General features: G+C 35.4%; 1 protein-coding gene across 1 annotated transcript in view; it reads left to right on the forward strand.

Annotated features, from left to right (window-relative positions):
* The first annotated feature begins 3,589 nt into the window (after window positions 1-3,589).
* FSIP2 (fibrous sheath interacting protein 2) overlaps window positions 3,590-22,047 on the forward strand; it is a 95,626-nt gene continuing 77,168 nt past the window's right edge. Inside the window, 10 exon segments of the mRNA XM_066252747.1 lie at window positions 3,590-3,688; window positions 3,951-4,076; window positions 7,405-7,566; window positions 8,289-8,378; window positions 9,652-9,791; window positions 10,725-10,866; window positions 11,400-11,510; window positions 15,045-15,191; window positions 17,746-17,806; window positions 18,981-18,995. Of these exon segments, the coding sequence (XP_066108844.1) occupies window positions 3,590-3,688; window positions 3,951-4,076; window positions 7,405-7,566; window positions 8,289-8,378; window positions 9,652-9,791; window positions 10,725-10,866; window positions 11,400-11,510; window positions 15,045-15,191; window positions 17,746-17,806; window positions 18,981-18,995 (1,093 nt within the window).

A 22,047-nucleotide genomic window follows, 5' to 3' on the forward strand; every position in this document is an offset into this window, starting at 1 on the left:
TACTATGGAATATTACTCAGCCATAAGAAATGATGACATCGGATCATTTACAACAACATGGATGGACCTTGATAACATTATATTGAGTAAAATAAATGTATCAGAAAAAACTAAGAACTATATGATTCCATACATAGGTGGGGCATAAAAATGAGACTCAGAGACATGGACAAGAGGGTGGTGGTTACGGGGAGGGGGGGAGGAGGGGCACAAAGAAAACCAGATAGAAGGTGACGGAAGACAATTTGACTTTGTGTGATGGGAATGCAACATAATCAAATGTCCAAATAACCTGGAGATGTTTTCTCTGAACATATGTACCCTGATTTATCAATGTCACTCCATTAAAATAAATAAATAAATAAATAAATAAACAGATTGATTGTATTGAAGACCTGTGACTTAGTATTTTTCCATTCTGGATGACAAAGATGTTCTACTATAAACATGTTGATCAAATATATTTACATTAGAATGATGAGAGATACAGTTAACTCTTAAGGACCAGAATCCATGTTCGTCATCTACCCTTATCAACTTCATAACAGCTATCATTCCCTCAATTTTGTTGTTTAAAAAGTAGGTAAGATGAGGAGGAACCCCAAGTTAAGACATTGTTGCTTCAGATGCCTTTCAAATCCATTTTCCTCACTTCTTTCTGACTGCTTTTGACTCACTGTTGTAGTACTGGCTTGTTTCTTGCCTATATGACTATATATCATGAGGTCTCCCAGGCTTCCAGTCTCTCTGCTACAAATATACCCTTCATATTGTAGTCAGTGTAATCTTCTAAAACTAAACAATTTTAATAGGTTCTCATTCAGGTCTGCTAAGGACAATAAAAGCACACTTAGGCATTATACTCACTGCTGTGCATATAAAACTAAATAAACCAATACCTGCTTTCAAGAAGTTTCCATTCTATTCAAGTGATACTGACAGGTAAAGAGATATTTTTGATGTAATGTGGAAAGTGTTATATGAAGGGGAACACAGAGAGAGTTTGTCAGAAAGTCTTTCTGGAGTCTGAAAGGCTGGTTGAAATTAGCCAAGCAATAGCATGCAAAGGGCCGCTAGGCAGATGAAACAACACAACAAAGACACAGAGACTTAAATCAGCAGGCTCTAGGTAGGGAACTAATTGCAAATAACTTTGCAACATTTCAGGTTCAATTTTGAAAGCTGGTATGTATAGGGAAGTTGTGTCTTAGAAAGAGAGAAAAGGGCTGTGGTATGTAGTATGACATCCCTCAAAGTTGTCTATATACTAATTTCTAAGACCTATGAATGCCATGTGTCATAGCAAAGAGGAATTAAGATTGCTGATGAAATTAAGGTTGCTAAACAACTGACCTTAAAATAAAGAAATTATCCCAGGTCATCTAAAAGGACTCAGTGTAATCAAAATATTTTTAATTCAATTTTAAAAGAAGGAAGCAGAGGTCTGAGTCAAAGAGAGATCACATTGGATTTGAAGTGGGAGAAAAGGGAAGCTTCTAGAAGCCAGAAAGAACATGGACATAGATTGTACCCTACAGACTCCAGAAAAATGCAGCCTTGCCAACACCTTGATTTCAGCACAATGAGACTCATTTCAGATAGCTGACCTCAATTATTGTAAGATATTATCTCTGTTTCGTTTTAACCCACTAAGATTGTGGTCATTTGTTACAGCAGCAATAAGAAACTAATACAGGAACCAAGTCACAGAGGCTGTTATATGCTGTGTGTTAAGTCTTCTTGTGAGAATTTAGGAGTTTAATTCAGGGTAGAGAAATGGCATCAATATGGGTTGTTGAGAATAAATGGTGACAGGGAGATGCTTGTTATAGGCTGTGGCAATCACACAGACAAAAAAATAAATAAAAAAAAGATGAGTGGCTTACCTACAGGAATACTGCAGAGACAGAGAAGAGAGGACCAATTAATTTCATCGATAAAGTCAGTAGAACTTTGGCCCTGGCTGGTGGGCTCAGTGGTAGAGCATCGGCCTGGCGTGCAGGGGTCCCGGGTTCGATTCCCGGCCAGGGCACACAGGAGAAGCGCCCATCTGCTTCTCCACGCCTCCCCCTCTCCTTCCTCTCTGTCTCTCTCTTCCCCTCCCACAGCCAAGGCTCCATTGGAGCAAAGTTGGTCCGGGTGCTGAGGATGGCTCTGTGGCCTCTGCCTCAGGTGCTAGAATGGCTATGGTTGAAACAGAGCGATGCCCCAGATGGGCAGAGCATCGCCCCCTGGTGGGCATGCCGGGTGGATCCCGGTCGGGACTGCCTACCCATTTCCAACTTCAGAAAAATATAAATTAAATAAATAAATAATCAGTAGAACTAAGAGGTCAAATGAGTGTTGGGAATAAAAGGAAAGGAAAATATCTAGGAACATTTGTCAGTTTCTGACTTGGGGAGATACTGGTATTGTCACTGGGATGGGAAATGCAGGATGAATAGGACCTCTATTTTGACCTGTTGTGGTGGAGGGTGTGCATTGAGATTTGAGTTCACTAACCTTAAAATGATGTGATACATCGTGGAGAGCTGACAGTGGACTATATCAGAAGGTTAGATTTCAAATTTAGGAGTCCTAAGCATATGAGTAGTATCAAAACAAATAGAGCAGATGTAAAGTGGAATGCATTGATTAAGAAACTGCCTCTGGGGATACTATTTCATAGTGATTATAATTCTTCTTTAAGCTTTGAATAAAAAGGGTAATTATCCACCAGGCTATTATCAAGATTAAATATGGTATTTAGCACAGTGTCTGGAGTTAGTAAAATCTCAATAAATGGTAGGTATTATTACTAAATGGTCCAGAAATAACAGAGAACATCAAGGCCAAAGAATCTAAGAGGCTAAGTCCAAATTCCTGAAATCAGTTACAGTCTCAGCCTCAGTGTGCTCACAATTTACTTAGCACCTTAAAGAAAAGGGTCATATTTCAGTTGCCACTGAATCTCCAGTGCCCAGCTCAGTGGCTTGCCCAACGTGGTCAAGCACTTCATAAATTTTGACTGAAAGGCTGAGAGGAGAAAGAGGGATAGAGAAAGCAAAGGAGGCAGAGTGGGAGAGGGAGAAGAGAGTTAGAAAAGAGTAAGTCTATAGTGAGGAGAGTAGAGGAAGACAATGAGCCCATAAGGAAGTCAAGGCACGTTATGTGAGATCGGGAATGGGAAGAGATGGCGGGAGGCTGGGGCAGGGTGTGGTCATCGAGTCTACTGAGGGGAAGAGGTAGAAAGCCAGGCCTCTGGCCCTGGAATGGGCAGTACAGTAACTCCTGGGTTTGTCTTTTTTCTGGAACAATAGCTGCTTGGAGGCCAGGAGAAATTAGCCAGCTATGTGCCAGCAAAACTGTACACATTGTGCCTTTTGGTTTGATGCTGGTTGCAGAGAGAAATAGTATTTCCACTGTGGGCCTCTTAGACCTGGCTCCTAGGGCTGACTTAACAACTGGGGGCGCTCAAGCCCCTTGAGCCCCAACGTTCTGGCCTGGACCGTTGGGAGGGAGGGGAGAGGGGCCCAGGACGCCGCGCGGGGGTACTGGCCATACCGGTCCGGTCCGGACCGGACACGGATCAGAAAGGCCTGGGCGGAGTATGGATCTCTACCTCAGCGCCTGCTCCAAAGCTGCCAGCGTTGCCGCCACCAAGACTGCCTCCAGCAGCGTGGCTGAGAACAGCCAGAAGTGCGGATATGTGAGTGGCAGGAGGCCTGGGCTCCTTGTCTTCCGATGGGTGCAGGGCAGGGAGAGACACCCGCAGGTCCTGTGGTTCCCAACAGTCACCATTCAGGTGCCCTCATGCGGTGTAGCGGGTAGAGGTGGCTGCAAGAGGGAGGGGTCAGGAGGTTGCCAGGGGTCGGCAGGCGGGAGGTCAACCCAGGCTGTAGGAGCCCGGGGCTCCTTCGTTGCAATAGGTAGTTGGGCCAAAGACAGAACTCTCCCATTGTACCTGACAGGACGTGAACAAAACCCACTTTCCAGTGGTTGGAGCGGCTGAACTATTGGATCTGCCTCTTGGGGTCAAGCTGCCTGCGATCCCTGGGAGCAATACTTTATTCTACACTACGAAGTTAAATCAGAAGGTAGTTTTTATCTTAACCTTGGTGTCTTTGCCCATTTCTGCTTGCCGTTTATGGCAGGCGCTGCATTATACAAAGTCCATGAAGGGAATTTGCACTGACATTCACAGGAAAGAAAAAAAAAAATCAAACCTCCATCCAAATCAAACCGAGGTATTGTTTAGGATTCATACCAAGCCACGTCATCCAGTATGGCTTACACAGGATCGTGGGCTAAAACCTTTGGATTCTTAGTTCTCTCATAATTTGTGACAGCATATTAACTTTTCTTTATAATAACACTTAAGATATTTCTATTTAGTGAGATTTTATTTACTTAGAAATAAATATATTTGATTCAAAGGTGGAAAATTACTAGTGTTGGCTGGTATTTAATTGTTATGATTTTAACTAAGAATAACTTGAACAAAACTCTCATTACAGAAATTTCTCTATGGTTTTGTTTTCGGAAGAATTCTATTGCATATACAAAATTGAAGGGGGGAGGGATGGAATTGAAAACAGTTAATATGGTTAAGTACTTGAACCTCACTTTAATGGAAGGAGGCTCTACCTCCCTGAAGAGACTCCATCATCTCCCTCAACCTTCTTTTCCAGTCTTGACTCCAACCCGGAGCCTCAGCTTTTTCCAGTTGAGGTCCTTTATGCCTTCTCACACATACCACGTAAATGTTTCTGTGCTTTTATTTGCCTTGTCCCCAAACTTGGCATGCCCTGTGCTCTTCTCCTCAATCTTTGAATTTCAGCCATCTTTCAAAATTTTTTCTAAATTATCATAACCCCCTGTGATCTTATATTTACTTAAAATTTATATTGCCTTTGGTTTGTATCATTTCACTCAACACTACAATTCTATAATTGTAGGTCTGTACTTTAAATCAGACTGGGTTATAGTGTGTACTTCCCTCAAACCCTTTCATGTTCCTAGTTCTCAATGCTACTCCTACCCTTTAACCTCCCCAGCCCTTGAGTCAGTAATTGACAGTAAAGAAGGTTCAATCTCTTCTTTTGGAATGGTTTATTTGCTTCATACTGCCAAAAATTCTACAAGGGGAATTCTAAGTGACCCCCTTACCCTTCTATTCTCTGTGATATCAGAAATGGGTAGAGCCACTTGTCTGAGAAACATGATTTTGTAAAATAAGTTTTGCTCCTCGAAAATACTTGTTTTTAAAAACAAATCTGTTCTACTAGAATAAAACAAGCTAATTAAAACATGCGTACTTCACATAATTTAACTGAGTCACACTCACACAAATTAGCTTCTGTAAAGTATGTTGAAACCTATCTCATTACTCTTTTGTGTCTATATTTAGCCCTGTCTTTCTTTTGTCTCCCTCAAATAAATTCTTGGCTGCATTACCATTTTATGTCAAATAATTTTTCTTAATGTTCTCTCTCTTTTTTATTACATTCATTCCCTTTAAACTGTCTTAATTTAATTACAATTAGGCACCAAAGTATTTCCTTGAAGACTGAGTTTGTGAGAGCTTTCTTTTTCTTTCAGTAAAAGCTCCTCAATGAAGTAATGCTTTATATTTACACTTTTAGGGTTTTTAGAAAAAAATTTTTAAAGGTAAACAGACTCATTATTTTAATTGACAACAAAAGGGTTACCCTGGTTAAAGTGAATGGATTTGTTTAAAAGGTGCTCTTTTAAGGTCAGTAGCCCAGGTTTGATTTTGAGAAACATCTCATCACAGATAAAAGTCAATATCTAAAAGAAGTCAACAGCTAAATTTCAACATCTAAAAGAAAAAATCAGACCAATCCTTGACTCATGAATGTTGGTTGCTTCATATCTGGTCTCTCTAAATTTAAGACACTGCTTTGTAGAATTCCTTTCTTTGCCTTCTCAGGAAAGCAAGGACTTGTACTTCATGATTTAGGCCCCTTGGAAAGGATGAAAGTCTAGTGTTAAGCAAGAGAACAGAAACTATCCAAGGAAGTGTGAAATGGAAAAAAAAGGAAAGCTAGCATCTTATCAGGTTCTACCAGTCTGCCTTTTTGTCCACGTATGAAGCATCCTCCCACCTACTTTAAGGGAGTTCTTTTTAGGATCCCACCCAGACAGCCTCTTTAGTGTTACAAATCTGACTGATGTGTGTCAGACAGAACAAGGCAGAGGTCACAAATCAGTACCTGCAGACGTCAGAACTGTGGTGTTTCATAAATTGAATTAGATGCCTGCAAATGGTAGATGCTCTCAGGTTTGCCACATCTCCTACACATTCCAGCTGCCTTTCACTTGGCCAGTTCCTGCTTTGACATTACGTTAGATTAAAACTACTGTTTTTCTGCCCCCTCCAAAAAAAAGTAAAGGAAAACAAAAACAAAGTGAGGCCATTAGGACAACATCCACACCTACTCCTATCATCCACTTTTTCCCTTTCACAGATTTTTCCCTTAACACATTAACACCACCCTGCTATTGAAAAAATGGACAAAAAACTCAAACCAAAAAAAAAAAAGGAACCACTTTCGTAATGTTTTAATTTTTAATTTATAAGTGAGATGAAATAATTGAGCTGTTTCCTCTAAAATAACAAATATAGAAACATGATTATTAGCTGATATTTTCCTTCTTTTATAAGTTAATGGCTTTTGCATAAACTTGTATTTGGTCTTTACACATATGGAGAAATCTTAATTCCTATCAATATCCTTTATAACTGGTTCTTCAATATATTTTACTTTTTAATTTAAATCTTGAACATTTTTTCTAACTGTATCACTCAGAGATTGTTGGGTTTCTTTTACAAATAAGACCCCCAGACCCCAAGATACAATAACTCTTTAATCCATCATCTTTAACGTCTGAGTTTTACTTCTATTTTTTTGATAAATTTGTTTCCATGAATCTTGGGAATAGATTTTCCATTTTTCATCATTTTCAGATTATTATTTAATAGTTATCATTGATATTATCTCTTTATCCTTCAAAAGCAGAGTCTTGACCCAGAAGAGGGAGGAGGGAAATGGAGAAACTTAGCATTAGCTTTATACATTAAACTAAATTTTATTCAATTCTCCTTCTTTTCCTTTATTCTTTTCTTCTCTGGCTCAGGGCCAGAGATTGATGGCGATCAGTAGAGGAAGTGAGTGAGGATGGATTTCTAGAATAATTCAGACCAGTGGGGTGGGGGGAGTAGAAATAAGCAATTAGTATTACTCAATCCAAATCATTCTGTTTCTGGGTTTCCCTACATCAGATTCTTCTTGCATGCTTTATTTTTAATGAGTACTCTAGTCATTTTAATATATAGGTTGATATATAAAAGTGAAATTCATTAATTTTACATTTGTCATCTTTTTAAATATGTGTTTGCAGCTTTTTCAACCTTCTTATGGTTTTAACCTGAGTGATCCTTATTGTCGACTATTGGAAAACCAATATAAAAGTCTTCATGATCCACATTTAAGGGCATACCATTCGCGCAAAGATATCCTGAGGAGATTAAAGAAAGGTGGCTACATTACCAGCAACAATAAAGTGGGTTGAAGATTACTTTTTTTTAGTCATTGAAGACTTCCAAGACTTGATATAAGCTTGCTTCTATACCTCAGTAGGGTGGGGTGGGGTTTTACCTTTATCTTGGTCATGAGAGATACTTAATAAGAAATTATATGTTATTTGGTAATTTTGGATTAAGGGAAATCAACAACCTTTGTTTCTAAATGATACTACTACTTCTCTCTTTTTATTTTTAATATCAAAGATGATTACCAAATAATTTGAGAATATAAAAATAATTTCCCAAATATATCACAGTTCTCTTTCTCTGTCTCCAGTGGTACTATATGCTTGTCAAAGATTATATCCTATGAACTTTTTAAAAACCTGAGACAAATAAGAACATAACAAAATTAGCCTGATGGAATCCTAATAGAATATAGAACAATCTTATATTCTAATTTGTATTGAACACTATTATTATATTGGTGTTTTATTCTAGTAACTCCAATTATATGTACTAAATTCCTTATCACAGCATAAGTCATATTAATAAAGTAATAAGATTTGGGTAGAAATTTCCTGCTGTTTAACAATTGTAGAGATTTCTGTTATAAAAGTATTAACAATTTATTATTTTTGGTACCAAAATATTATCAAGTGTATATTATTACTATTTTTCCTCCTGAAAATAATTGATAGGATATTTAAATGTTTGTATTTATATTCTATAGTATTGTTTTATGTGTGTGTTTCTTCAGATTGTATGCAACTTGAGGGAATTGAATAAGTACAGGCAATATCTTACCAGTTTAAAATTAGACTTCGAAAGAAACTATATAAGAGAACAAGTAAGTTAAATACTTAAATTTGATTTCTTATATAGGGTTTGGAAGAAAGGTTTATTTATCTAAAAAGTATTTTCTTATAATACTTTTAATTTTAACAAACTAATTAAATTTTTTTTCTGTGACAGGGACAGAGAGAGACAGAGAGACAGCCAGATAGGGAGGGAGAGAGATAAGAAGCATCAATTCTTTGTTGTGTGGCACCTTAGTTGTTCATTGATTGCTTTTTCATATGTGGCTTGACTGGGGGTGGGGGACTACAGCAGACCAAGTGACCCCTTGCTCAAGCCGTGGGTTCAAGCTGGTGAGCCTTGCTCAAACTAGATGAGCCTGTGCTCAAACTGGCAACCTTGGGGTCTCGAACCTGGGTCCTTTACATCCTGGTCCAATGCTCTATCCATTGCACTACCACCTGGTTAGGCATAAATGATAATTTGAGGTTGCTGTATTAGGCCAAGAAAAGGAAAGAGACCAGGTTACCTACAAATACACCAGTGGTAATCAGCATAATTTAGTAATTAAATTGCTACTCCAATGTATTCCTTCAATCTGAGTGGGGCCATGGCAGCAAATTCTGAAGCTGGAATCCAAAACATCTTAAGTAACAAGAGAGGGACAGTATGAATAGTTATAATGTCCTATGAGTGACTCAAAGAATATGTACATTTGCGTTTCTATGCCCACACACATACAGCTGTGTTCAATTATAAAAGTAATGTGGAATGATGGATATAAAGTGAGTGGATATAAATAGTGACTTCCTTTCAATTTTTGACTTGAAGTTAGTGAATGTTTCTGTGTGCATGAATGAATCTGGATTCTAGGGTCAAAGAGGATTGAATAAAAATTATAAAAGTGTGTGTGTTTATACCAGTTTATGTTCTAAGATTGAGAGAGTAGATAGAAATGAGAGTGACTTACCTATATCTTTAAGTAGTCTACAATTTATCGTACTTCCCTCTCTGTCTAGAGTTTCTCCTGCCCCTCCATATTTTTCTTTTTTTTTTTCAGAATGGATGAAAATATATGATATTTATCTTTATTTTCAATGACAGAAATCTTTACTTTGATTTGGTTGTCTATGTCTAAAATGGGTTCAAAATAGATTTAAATGCAGTTAAACAGAATTAACTATCTAGAAAATACAGAAATTCTACTTAACACTACATATAAGAAGGCATATCAAAGGGCAGTTTTATTTCTGGTAAATTTAAAATCATTATAGACACATATGTAGAAAATTGCATATATATGATACACACTTTTTTTTTTTAAGAAAATACTTGGAAGACAATTAAAGAAACTTCAAGAAAACAGTCAAATACCTGGACATTGTGAGGTTTCACAGTTCAAAAATTGGTTGTTACAGCAGGACACTCCATCTTTTAAGGACCAGGAACGATTAATAAGGCACAGGTAAAACTGAAGTTAATGCATATTTTATATATACATTTTGGACTCAAATAAGTTGAAAAATATTAGAAAGAATTGAAATTAGGAATTTTTTTTAAAGTACTAGACACTATTTAACTCCATTATTGCCCTCAGTATGAAGAGGAAGGGAGACCCAGATGGAAGATTTCTTCAAGGTTTTGTACTGTATTTATTTCCTCATGTAAAAATGCACCCTTTTAAAAAAATTTGGGGTCTAAAAACTGGGTGCTTCTCATACAGTGGCTGTGGCATTTCAAATGCCAGAAAAGGACCTGAGGAAAAGGCACTATGTGAAGGCAGTGATTCTTCATCAGACACAGATGAGGACAAGCCAACGGAAGGGAGTTTTAACAGGGAGGAGGAGTTGTATGAATTTTACGATGAATAAACCTTGAGTTCAATAACTTAATGTAATACTTTTTTTTTTTTCAAATTTCAGGCCCCAAAATTAAGGTGCATCTTATACATGGGAGCGTTTTACACATGGGGAAATACAGTGAATCACAAGGGACCCAGGATACATTTTTTTCTTAGGAAATTCAAATCTATTTTTTTTCCTTCTAGATTTGGAATCAATTTTTCGGTTATTTTAGCTTTCTTTGAAAACTCATCTCCCTAAACTGAGTGATTTATGAATAATTACTATTTAAAATGTGTTTAATAAGTCTGCTTTATATACTACTATTGTCTTGGCCATAAGAACAGATACTTATATGGTAAGGAGATCTGTATTACAAAATATGTTGAGAGCTGGCTTACAAGTTCATGAATAGAACTGATAGAAAAATTGTAAAAGTCTTTTAGTTCAAGGAATAAAAAGTGAGCCAGGAGGTGGTTTGGGCAAAACAAAGCAGCTGATACCACTATAAGCGAAACATCCAATTCACCTTCACTTACATTTGCACTTTTATTTAGATATTTGGATATGATAAGTAGAGAATTAGAACAACGGGAGCACACAGCAGAAGAACAGCGCCTACTCCAGATGGACAGAGAAGAAAGGCAACTGCGAGAACAAACTAGAAGAAAACTTAGTCTTCGTAGAAAAATTGAAGAGGTGAGAGATACATTTAAAATATTAAGAAAATAATTGTGCACAGTGTTTTATTTGTCAGTAATTTTAGCTGTCTACTATACTTGAAGTCATTTCAGGTCTAAATAATTTACCTACTTTAATCTTTTTTTGCAGCTATAATATATAAGTTGTAACATAAAATAAGGAGGCTGAAACCACAAACTGTAAATATAAATCTATATGTGCTCTTAAAGAGATGATTGTGAAATTTACAGACACCATTTAACTTCCCTAGAGTCCTCAATGTAAGCAAGATATATATATATATATAATATATATATATATATATATATATATATTAGTTTTAGTAAAAAATAATCATGTCAATCACAACCATGCTTGCATTCCTAATAGGAGTAAAGTAAGGAGAGCCCTTTCAAAATCCTATATATGACTTCCATTGTACTTGACCTGGTTTCTGTTAGACTCTTGACTTGTTCTAATTTGCTCATTGGTGGTGGGCAAATCTAAAGGTTTATTGTAAACACAACTTACAATAACATTGTGCTCTCTAGGAATGGAAGCAAAAAGAGATGTTACTTCTGACAAAGATTGGAGAAGATAACGAAAGAGAAGCTAGAGTAGAGGAACAACGACGCAGATGCAGAGAAGAGCGTGACAAGAAGGTCTATTTAACTCTAATCTCTAATTTGGTTTGTTAGAGAAGAAGCCTTTTCTAGTTTTGATTTTTGAAAAGTGCATAATATGACAATGGATCAGTTCCCCTAATAATATGTGTTATACAAAACTGAAAGTTATGAAAGTTTTTACTATATTTTGGCCATATTATATTCTGACCATAATATACAAAGTACTGCTCTATTATTTGGTATAATTATTTTTTACTTTATCTCACACCATAAACTATACTTGTAATTCCCATAGAGTACAGTGACAACTGATTTTTTTTTTTTTTAGAATCAGAATTTCTTGGAAAAATTACTCAATTTTTACCTTCCAGTTAATTTTTAGAGTAGTGCTTTTAAATTTAAATAATATATAATATGTTATGATTTGGAGTCTAAACCTGTATATAGAGAGAAAGAAATCATTTGAAGTCGCAGTACCACCCTATTGGTACACACCTATTGTTAACCTGTTGGTACACACGCACAGGCACACATTTTTGTGACATTTTTATGAATGTTTATGTGTTCCAATAAATAAATTCATGTTATTATACCCTAAAGGCTGTTTTGTTCATTACTTTTTCATTTAATTAAATAACATGGACAATTTGCCATATTAATAAATGTTGGTCTGAATTGTAAAAAAATCATCTTAGGTTGTTTATTTTTAACAGAACTAGACATAAGTATAGATTTACATAATCTGGTTATATTGATATGTACTGCTATATCACATTTTTTTTCATTTTGGAAATATAAGAAATACAAATATGTATGATAATCTAATCTACTTTTGTCACATGCTAATTTTATTATTATCAAGAACATATGGCTCATATGGCACTCAATCTATTCTAATTTATTGTAATTATTTTTCTAATCAATTGTTTACCAGTTTTTTTGTGTGTGGGAGTTCTCTTGAAGTTGTCCTTGTATTTTAAATTTTTTTATTTTTACTTTTTTTTTTTTGCTTCCAGACACCTCTGAAAATATTTTAGATTTTGGAGAGCAACAAAAGGCCCTAGGTTGTCCCTTAATTTTGGCCTGATGCCAAATTCTATTTAATGAGTGGTAGCCAATTTTAGTGGCAACTAGTAAAAACAGATAAATTCTGGGAGTGCCCATTAGATAGAACCAGTCCAATGATGGGAAAGCATGTTAACATCACAGGCTGCTTAAGCTATGTTAATGGCAGATCTCTCTGAAGTATTGACATTTCTAACGGAATTATTCTAGATTGTCTTTTTAAAGCATGTTTTAATACAAGAGGCTTTCAATTCATTTGTATTTCCCAATATTTTTATAACTTTTCCCATGAGATTTGACATTATATGTTTTTACTCCAAATTATGAGCTTAGAGTTACAAAAATCTTTAAAAGATTTTTGGTTTTGCATCTTTGTCACAAATACGTTATATCAGTCTTTTTACTTTTTTTTGCTCTTTGACTTATTTGTCTAATTTACTGTCTTGATTTTTGTATCTTTCATAATCCTTTAAATAAGTAGTAGTAGCTTTTTCAGTTGTTCATCATTTTCAAAGTTGTTTTAGCTAATCTAAACCTTTTAACAGATCCATATAAATTTTAGAACTAGCTTGTCAATTTCTATCAAGAAATCTTGCTGAGATTTTTATTGAAATTGTGTTGTCTTGATACATCAGTTTGGGCACAAATGATCTCTTGATAATACTGAGTTTTCCAACTCATAAACCAAATGTGTCTATTTAAGTATCCTTAACTTTTCTTATCAATGTTATGTAGTTTGCAATGTAGAGGTCTTTTTTTTACTTTTAGGTGAGAGGAAGAGAGATAATGAAGCAGACTCTTACATGCACCCTGACTGGGATCCATCCGGCAATCCCATCTGGGGATGATGCTCCAGTACTGGGCTATTTTTAGTTCCTGAGGCTGATGCACTCCAACGGAGCTATCCTGAGTGCCATGGACCATGCATGAACCAATCCGGCCACTGGCTGTTGTGGGGAAAGAAGGAGAGAAGGGGGGAGGGAGAGAAGCAGATCGTCACCTCCCCTGTGCACCCTGACCAGAAATCAAACCCAGGACATCCATACACTGGGCTGACACTCTATCCACTGAGTTACCAACCAGGGCTCGGTGTACAGGTTTTATACATCTTTGTGATAGATTCACCCCTAAGTATTTTTAATTTTTACTATTATAATTTGTATTTTTATTTTAAATTAGGTATGTATAGAAAAGCAATTTTATATTCACCTTGTATCCTGCATTATTAAAAATCACCTATTAGTAAAACAAATAATAATCACTTACTAGTTCTAGGAGTTTTTGCCCAGATGCCATATATATATTTATTTATTATTTTTGCCTGATTGCATGAACTAGACCCTCCAGCATAGTGCAGAGTATGTAAAAAATATATAAATAAATAAATAGATAAATATACAAACAGCAGTGATAGTAAACATTACTACCAAATACTTCTTTTGCCTCTCTCGGCTCTCTAAAGATATATTAGGCTGCTTAATGTTGTCCCACATCTCACTGACACTCTTAATTTTGTAATTTTTTTTCTCTTAGTCTTTTCCTTTTGGATAGTTTCTGTTCCTCAATGGACATTAACCTCTTTTTCTGAATTGTCTACTATGCTGTAATGTATCCATTATATTGCTATCTCACACATTTAAAAAATTGATTTTTTTCCTTTTTATATCTTTCATGTCTTTTCCTTGTGAATATGTGGAATGAGTTATTTTATCTATGTTAATGTTCTTATCTTTGATTTTAACAGTTGGGTGCTGAGTGATTTTATATTTTTATAAATATTTTTAACTAGTTATTTCTTAGTACTGAGGCAAGACCCATTTTAATACTCTACCCAATGCACTGTGAATAAATTTTTTTTCCAGGGAGGCTGATGAGAATAGACATGATAAGTAGCTGAGGAGCACTGTTCTCTCTAATTCTTCAGGATGGTTTGTCCTTCTGTGGCCTTGGGTAGTTTTTTTTTTAATATGCATGTACTGATCCGTTCTCTTGCTGAATGCACTAGGGAACCATCTGAGGAGTCCTGGGGTTCTTGCTCTGTGTAGTTATCTCCTTTCTGGTATATCTGGGATCAATATTAGTCCAGGGATTCACAAAGGGAAGTTACATTTTATGTATTATATTCCGTTTACCTATGGTAGGCCTGAGTGACTTGTGGTTAAATTACTCAGTAATCCTCCAGCTGAAGATGATTTAGAAATTTTCTCAACTTCCCAAGATATTTATGGATTATGAGACCATTTCTGACCTGACACTAGACTAGTTCTCTCAGTAGGTGCATTGAGGTAAATTGCAACCATATGTTAAATATGTATATTCATTATGTTTGACCACAAATGGAAATTTACTCCTTAATGCCCTCCCAAATTTGTTCTCATGGTAACTCACAAGTCAAGACAGGAATGACTATTCATTTTCAATATACTAAATCATATTATAAGTATTTGTTTTTCATTTCTAAATAGCAATTTGATGCTAACCAATATATTTCCTTTAATGTTTTAGAGACAAGCTACTTTAGAGAAAAAAATGGCTTATCATTTACAAAAACTGCAAGAAAATGACTTTAAAAGAGAAGAGATGGGAAAAAACACATGTGATTACAGAGGACAGGATGGAATGCATTTCGAATGTAAGAACATTAAAACTGAGGTGGCTGTTTAGAAAGTACTTTTCTATGTATATAAAATTTATTTTGTAAAACTTTGTTTACTTACATTCATTCAACTTGCATTGTACCAGGCACAGTTCTCGGCATTTCCCTGTTACTGTTCAAGTTGAAAATAGACATATATGTAAAAATTAAAACAAAGAAAAATAATCTTATCTAGTGGTTCAGTGGACAAACCTGATTATACTGAAATTCTAACTAATTTCCCTACATTTTATGTATTTTTTGCTACTGAAAGTTGAAAAGGTTACATTTAAGATGATGGCTAATATATACCAATATAATCTTTTGCTATGTTGCCAGACAGAAAGAATAATAGACCCAGAGAAAAACAAAGGGAAGAAGGAAGAGAGGAGTTAGGGAAGAGTAAGAAAGAATGGGAAGAAAAAAAGAAAAATAAGTCAAGCACAACTTTGCTATGCCAAATCTCTACCAGCTTCCTGTTATTTATAACATTATAAGATTATAGGGGACTTTATCAAATCATTTTAATTACTGATATTAAAATTTCATGGCCTGTATGCAAAAATGTTGACTTATTTTAATTATCTGTGACTATATAGTATGAGGAAATATATGATCATCTTCCATGCAGTTATCATCATAGCATCACATCAATCCTATCTCTGTCCCAATCTTCATCTGTTTCTAGATGAGAACCTACGTATGTCACTCCAGTAATGACTAACTAGTCTCCACCGGCTCTTAATCTAATCTATTTCAAATCCATTTTTTAACTAATTATACTTAAAACTTAAAGATCCTCATTACCTCGCAAATGAACCTCAGACTTCTTAGGCAACAATTCATCATCATCTAGGGTCCAAACCAAATCTAACTAATTTATTTTATTTCACATATTTCCTTGAAGAAGACAGCTATAATCCAAGCATTACTTATGTAGACACTTGAGCCAAACTGCTGAAATCTAAGTCCTGCTTTACCATTTTCCCGAACATGTAAAGAGCTTGTAAAAATACTTTAAACCCTCTAAACTATAAATTTCATTATTGAAAGCAAAGATGATACTCCTAAATAATTTTTAAAAGGAGTTTAACATTTCTAGCCCATAGTTAGGACTCAATTTATGTCATTGTCCAATCAAATGAGACTATTGACCATTCCTAAAATACGAATTACCTTTCATACTTCTTTGCTTCTCTTTTCCAATTTTCTTAACCTGGATTTACATGCTTACTGACCATCTAGCCAAATGCTACAATGATCTAAGCTCCATTGTCAGTGAAACTCCATAAAGCCTTTCTTAATAACCCTTATCGGAACATCTCTCTCCTGAGAATGCCTATAGTACTTTGTGTCATTCTTTTTTTTTTTTAATTTATTGATTTTAGAGAGAGAGAAAGCAGGAGAGAGAGAGAGAAACATCAATTTGGTTTTTTCATTTATTTATGCATTCCTTATTGGTTTTTGTAAGTACCCTGACCAGGGAATGAACCCACAACCTTAGAGTATTGATCATGCTCTTACCAACTGAATTACCTGGCCAAGGCTACTTTGTGTCATTCCTGATACACCTGCACATACTTCTGTCTTAATCACCCGTAATATTGTAAACTTTGTGTTTCACAGAGCACCTACTACTCATTGTATGTAAGTATAAATTAAATATGTTTGCTGAATGAACTAATCTATTCAGCTCATTGACATAATGACAGCAATGTCATGCTTCAGAAAACACCTCAGTAACTGCATATGTCCCTTACTCTTTAACTGTTAACTTTCTCAATTAATAGGAAAAGAGTTTCAAGTAGACATTTTAAACATTTGTTACATCAAATCCCTTTCTTTTGAAGAAGTAGAATATAAATTAATTCATATTATCAAAGTGACAGAGAATAAGAATATTTGTTTCACAAATGAAATGAAATTATACCTCTTTAGTAATGTTGTCATCTTCCATGAAGTAGAGAGCTTTCAGAGGGACACAAAAGAGAATGGGAGAGAAAGGGGCTATCAAGTGAATCTACTACAGTGGGAAGCCAGATCACTCACAGTTTACATTTCTGATAAAAAAAAAAAAACCCCATTGAGCACACATGTTGTAAAGGATCCTTTGCCCTACCAAATGGTTAGGGAAAAGAACTATAATCACCTCTATCACAAAAAAGGGTTATATACATGGTTGCTTATTCCAGGTTGTGGTGCACATCTAAGAGCTGCAATAGTCACTGTGGGCTGGTAGGTCTCCAGCTAGTAGTTATGTTAGCATGCAACCCCACAGAGAGGAAGTTATATTTTACAGTTGAGCAGTGTAGCTTTTCCTTTCTGCCAGAGGAAAATTCTCTCCCTCCAAGTATGTCATTTAACTTGAAGGGACAGTACTTGAAGAGTTATTGTCTTTCTTCGTATTTCACACCTCTCCATCTTCTCCAACCCCACCCCACCATTCCACATGAAAATTTAGCATATGGTTTAATTTCTTTGGGGCATGAAAACATAGTCAATCTTGGATAAGACATCACCATTATTCAAAATAAATATTTTATTATATTTCTTTAAGCTCATTCTTCAAAGAAGAAGAAGATTTATGATGATATAAAGTTAATTTATCCTGTTTCTGACCAGAAAGCAAATGGTAATTAAATAGTGTGATAAGAAATGCTAAATAGTAATTTGGGAAGACAGTATTTAGATAGACTCTTTTGCGAAAATGCAGATAAATCCTTGGTTCTGTTATCAAATGACTGATTTATGGTGATTCTTACGAGCAATGATATAGCTTCTATTACTTTCATGATTTGGTCTCCAGTTGCTGATTTAGTGTTTTGAACTTAACATTCTATGTTCATTTCAGAAAAATTAAATGGAGGGTTTATTGCTATTAAATAAATAGTACATAGAACCCAACAAATTGCAAAATAATTTTTACGCTCAAAATGATTTTAGAAAACTCTGAAGTGAGTCATAAATTAAGTACATCAACTGCAAAGCTACCATGAACCCTATTGAAATAGCACTTTATTATTTTCCTCACACTGTTACTTCATGTTGTCTGTTAGAGCTCACTGGAACCCAAATGAGAGCATAAAAATCCTTCAAATATTACACTGCCAAAAGTGTAAGATTCCTCAAAATTGAACAATATTTATTGCCTTCCACTACAACGTTTTCAGGGAAAAATTAAAATATATAAATGTTAAATTTCTTTGCTTTTATCAGTTAAAATTCTAAAGAAAAAGAAAAGCTCAAAACCTTTCCTCCCTGAGTATGTAATTTGATTAGTCAGTTTCATTGAGCTCAGAAACCTGGGAAGAGACAGGGTTGCTTTAGCTGACATTTTTCATTCTCAGAACCACTGATGTTGAGCTGATTCACCTCTAAACTTTATGGATCTCATTTTTAAATTCCAAATATTTTTGTATGAAACACCAAAGGGTTCTTACCATACACAATTATGACAACACTAGCCCCACATCTACTAAACTGTAGACAGTAAAACGAAATTCTCAGTATCAAAAGCAGTTATCTCACACAGGATGACTGTCTGACATTCCAGTGTTTAATGCAGCCCAGACTGGTCTTAATCATATCAGAAAGTCTCAGTGGATTGGAGGAAAAGATGCTAGATGGAATATATGGTTTTCAGCCACACCAAGTTACCAGTCTATCTGGGACAACTGTGTGGAGAACAGACCTGTAAATTTTAAGCATAGCTGGGAGACATTCTATTAAAAGATGTATTCTGAAACTATATTGATACATACTGAGAAGAGGGGCAGGGGAGATTTATCTGTCTACTCCACTCTAAGAAAAGTCACATGGGAGTCATTCTATTTTGTGAATTTTAGAACTGTACAGCAGTGACATCACAAATTATGTATTATGAGAAGTACTCTTCTTTCGTATTCACCCCAATCAAACCTTCTTGGTTTCAATTTCATCAGTGAACCCTGAAACAGACTCTGTAGTGTCATCGCTTTTACACTTTTCTGGGCAATGTGCCACACAGTTTGTAGCTAGCAACTCTCAGGCAGAGTTCAGAGTCCTAAATTCCCTATAGCCCCTGCTTCTGATCTTGTCTCTGCAGTTTTTCAGTCTCAAAAAAAATATCCTGAGGTATTTATTTTGCTTCACTAAAGTGAAATGGAATTTTTAAATACAATTTCATGAATTTTAATATATATATGCATTTGTGTGACCTTTACCACAATCACATAAGAGCAGTTCTAACATTCTAAAAATTTCCTTTTGCCGTCACACCTGCCTCCCTCCCACTAATAACCCCAGGTAACCACTGATACGTTCTGCAGCATTATAGGCTTCTCTCCCCTTTGGAGTATGCCTTATAAAAGGGATCATAAGGTATTGCCCTTTTGATAACGGCTTCTTTCAGTCAGCGTAATACCTTTGAAATCACTGAAGTTATTGTGTGTGTCAGTGGTTTTCTCTTTCTTATTGCTGAGTAGTATTCTATTGCATGTATGTACCAGAATGTTTATATAGTCACCAACTGAAGAAAATTTGGGTTGTTTCCAGGTTTTGGTGATTATAAATAGAAATGTTAGTAGTATTTGTATTCTGTATTTCGTGTGAACAAGGGATTACTGGGTCATAAGGTATGTTAAAGTTTATAAATGCCCCAGTTTTCTAGAGTGTCATAGCATTTTGCATTCCCATCAGTAATGCAAGAGAAATCGATTAGTTATGCATCATTGCAAGCATCGGTATTACCCACAACTGTGATTTTAACCACTCTAATAAATGTAGTGGTAACTCTCTGTGGTTTTCATTTGCATTTCCCTGATGGATAGTGATGTTGAATATCTGTTCATATGATGTTTGCCTTTTGTAAATCTTGCTTGGTGAAGTATCTGTTGAAGCTTTTTGCTCATTTTTAATTGGGTAGTTTTCTTACTGTTGAATTTTAGGAGTTATTCATATATTCTGGATACGAGTCTTTTCAGATATGTGATATTTTCTCTATGTCTGTGACAAGCCTTTTCATTTTCTGATCCATTGATTAGCCCTTGCCATTATGGCACTGTCTTGATTGCTGTAGCTTTTTTTAAAATTTAATTTATTGTGTTTACATAGATTCAAGTGTCCCACTGAGTATATCCCCCCCACCTCCATGTTCCCCTCAACCTCCTCCTGACCCACCTCCCCCCTACACCCTCCCCCTTTCCCTCCAGGATTTGCTTTATGCTCTCTATAACAGTGTTATGTATATATAATTTCACCAATCTTTTTCCCTTCTCTGATTCCATCCTCTCACCCCTTTCCCTCTGTCCCCTTTCCCTCTGGTCCCTTTGATCCTGCCTCTGTCTCTATTCCACTCCTCAATTCACATTGTTTATTGGATTCTGCAAATTAGTGAGGTCATATGATAATTTTCTTTCTCTGCCTGGCTTATTTCAATTAGCATACTAGTTTCCAAGTCCATCCATGTTGTCACAAAAGGAAACATTTGCTTCTTTTTCACAGCTGCGTAGTATTCCATTGTGTATATGTACCACTGCTTTTTAATCCATTCGTCCACTGACAGATATTTGAGCTGTTTCCAGATCTTGGCTATTGTAAACAATGCTGCAATAAACATGGGGATGCATTTCTTCTTTTAAATCAGTGATTTGGTATTCTTAGAATATATTCCTAAAAGTGAGATGGCTGGATCAAACGGCAGTTAAATTTTTAATTTTTTGAGAAATCTCCACATTGTTTTCCACAGTGGCTGCATCAGTCTGCATTCCCACCAGCAATGCAGGAGGGTTCCCTTTTCTCCACACCCTCACCAGCATTTATTGTGCGTTATTTTGTTAATGAGCGCCATTCTGACTGGTGTGAGGTGGAATCTCATTGTGGTTTTAATTTGCATTTCTCTAATAATTAGTGATGTTGAACATTTTTTCATATGCCTATTAACCATCTGTATGTCCTCTTTGGAGAAGTATCTATTTATTTTCTCATTTTTTGATTGCATTGTTTATAGCTTACTGGTGTTGAGTTTTACAAGTTCTTTTTATATAAATTTTGGTTATTAACCACTTATCAGACGTATTATTGAATATGTTCTCCAATTGTGTGGTTTGTCTTTTTATTTTGTTTATATTGTCTTTTGCTGTGCAAAAGCTTTTTAGTTTCATATAGTCCCATTTGTTTATCCTGTCCTTTATTTCCCTTGCCCATGGAGATAAATCAGCAAATATATTGCTGTGAGAGATGTCGGAGAGTTTACTGTCTATGTTTTATTCTAAAATGCTTATAGTTTCACAACTTACATTTAAGTCTTTTATCCATTTTGAGTTTATTATTGTGAATGGTGTAAGTTGGTGGTCTAGTTTGATTTTTTTGAAGGTAGCTTTTCAATTTTCCCAACACCATTTGTTAAAGAGACTGTCTTTATTCCATTATATGCTCTTACCTCCTTTGACAAATATCAATTGTCCATAAAGGTATGGGTTTATTTCTGGGTTCTCTGATCTGTTCCATTCATCTCTATGCCTGTTCTTATGCCAGTACCAAGCTGTTTTGAGTACAGTGGCCTTGTAGTATAACTTGATATCAGGAAGTGTAATACCACCTACTTTATTCTTTTTTTTTCAAGATTGCTAAGGCTATTTGTGTTCTTTTTTTGGTTTCATATAAATTTTTGAAATATATGTTCTATATCTTTGAAGTATGTCACTAGAATTTTAATGGGAATTGCATTGAATTTATAAATTACTTTGGGTAATATAGATATTTTAATGATGTTTATTCTTCCTATCCATGAGCATGGTATATGCTTCCACTTCTTTGTATCTTCCTTGATTTCTTTTATAAATTTTCCGAGTTTTAAAATTTTCCGAGTACAAGTCTTTAACCTCCTTTGTTAAA

The sequence above is a fragment of the Saccopteryx bilineata genome, chromosome 1 (assembly GCF_036850765.1).
Source record: "Saccopteryx bilineata isolate mSacBil1 chromosome 1, mSacBil1_pri_phased_curated, whole genome shotgun sequence".
Taxonomy (NCBI): Eukaryota; Metazoa; Chordata; class Mammalia; order Chiroptera; family Emballonuridae; genus Saccopteryx; species Saccopteryx bilineata.